The sequence below is a fragment of the Fukomys damarensis genome, unplaced genomic scaffold, assembly GCF_012274545.1.
Source record: "Fukomys damarensis isolate Sample0158 unplaced genomic scaffold, DMR_v1.0_HiC HiC_scaffold_15, whole genome shotgun sequence".
Taxonomy (NCBI): domain Eukaryota; kingdom Metazoa; phylum Chordata; class Mammalia; order Rodentia; family Bathyergidae; genus Fukomys; species Fukomys damarensis.
The window spans coordinates 59,271,942-59,273,811 of record NW_022900927.1 but is presented as its reverse complement, the minus strand read 5'-3'; the positions used below and the strand labels follow the sequence as shown (position 1 = coordinate 59,273,811).

The 1,870-nt window shown below is 45.5% G+C and overlaps 1 protein-coding gene across 13 annotated transcripts in view; it reads left to right on the top strand.

Moving 5' to 3' along the window:
- The window catches only part of Anks1b (ankyrin repeat and sterile alpha motif domain containing 1B), a 1,036,613-nt gene that overhangs the window by 964,236 nt on the left and 70,507 nt on the right, over window positions 1-1,870 (top strand). For 11 of the 13 annotated variants that reach the window (XM_010629141.3, XM_033763852.1, XM_010629138.3 and 8 more), the window contains one exon: window positions 379-558. The exons of 1 other annotated variant lie outside the window; for it this stretch is intronic. In XM_010629141.3, the coding sequence (XP_010627443.1) occupies window positions 379-558 (180 nt within the window). The remainder of the gene's footprint in view (window positions 1-378; window positions 559-1,870) is intronic. One more of the 13 variants, XM_033763850.1, reaches the window with a different exon arrangement.

The following is a 1,870-nucleotide window of genomic DNA, read 5'->3' as shown; positions in this document are numbered from 1 at the left end:
CCCAGTGGGTCCGTGTTGGCTTCTCATCTTGGCACCTGCCGCGGTGAGGGCGCAACTGCTCATAGTCCCTTCCCGCGTAAACACACACGCTAGTGTCCAGGGTGTGCAACAGAGGTGTGCCTCGCTCCTGAGATCGGGTTTAAGAAAACAGAGCTTGGTTCTTTACCCTTTAACCTTGTGACCTGAAGTGCTCGGTGGGGAGAAGTAGTGGACGGAACCATTCCTGGAATAAATGGTGGAATGTGGTCCATTCCTTGGCATTTTGGTTCAAAATCACCTCCCCCGCTCCACGGTCTGTCTTGTTGGTATTTCACAATTGTGAAACCGGAGATTAGCCACAAGAGCATGGTATTTATTTCATGATGTATTTCCATTCAGGAACCCAGTGGTAATCACACTCCTCCTCAGTTGTCTCCATCACTTAGCCAAAGCACTTACACCACTGGTGGCTCCCTAGACGTTCCTCACATTATCATGCAGGGCGATGCAAGGAGGAGAAGAAATGAAAACTACTTTGATGATATTCCCCGATCAAAACTGGAGAGGCAGATGGCCCAGGTAAGGTGTGCGAAGCCTCTGTGATGTGTGTACCTTTCACCTGTATCAGGTAATGCATTTGTATACTAAATGGCAGCTGACGACGATGCTTAACGTCCACACCTAGCTTGGATTTTGTCATTTTACTCTGAAGTGTCTTTCCTTGCCTGCTCTCTCATTGAACCAGCCTGGATGAGACCTTCTTAGGAGAGGAGTGGATAGACCTAACCATTGTTACCCATTCTGACAGAGGAAGTCATGCCTGATTCATTGCCCCCACAAAATCTGTATGCTAAAGGAGATAATGCTGTGTCTGCATTGAGTCACAATGAAGAAAAAACCTACTTTTAAAAATGTAAATTGGTTGGATAACAGGGTAGAAGTTGGGGACAAAAGATGGTATGGTTCATTCCCTCCCAAGCTTACATGTTTATCTGGAGTTCTACTCCTGGACTTCTCGCATTGCATCACGGTCAGACCTTTCCAACGTGGTGTTGATGTCCATTCCAGCCTCTCCTAACACTTGGAAACTTGGCCAACCGTAGGCAGACAGTGGTGCTGTTCTTGTGGTACCCTCAGGTGGGCAGCTAGCTCAGCAGCTGAGGGTCAAAGAGATGGACATATTGACAGCTCTCAGCAGGATCAACTCTTTCCATCCTCCCTCTAGGTTCAAACTGATGTGCTGAGTCTTCCCTCTCCCTCCCACACCTACGATGAGAATGTCGAGGTGAAAATTCAACTGTAATTGCTTTGCCTGCGTTGTTAAATATTTTTCTCAACTGTTTGGTGAGATTCTGTTTTTTAAAAAACCTTTAGTAAACATTCTATGCTGCAGCTCACAAAAGAAAAATCGAAGCACATTCTGGAAAGCATGGGTAGTCGGCCTGCAGGTCCTCGGACAGAGAGGACCGGGGATATTGTGCCTTCTTTGCACTTTCAGTATTGAATCGTTCTCAGGAAGTGGCAGTGTTGAGATTATGGATAATCTTTTATCGAAGGGAGATGGACAGTGTGGGAGAGACGAGAGCAAAGTAATTTCCCATTCTCTGTTGTTAGGTATTATAATTTTATTTCAGTTTTCACTGAAGTTCTGTTAAATGAAGAGTAGCCTACACCTGGCTGTTTCCACTAAAACACAGAAATAAATTCACCTTCAGGCTTCCTTTCTTACCTGGTGAAAGAAAGGAGAATGCAGTTGAGAGAAAATCATCTGAACAGATTCATGTTCTTTGAACCCCTCTACTTCTTCCTATTCAGCTGAACCCCACTGGGGTAATTTGGAATTCCAGCCCTAGGCTACAGACCTTAAGTTCTTGGTGGCTGCAGTAAAATT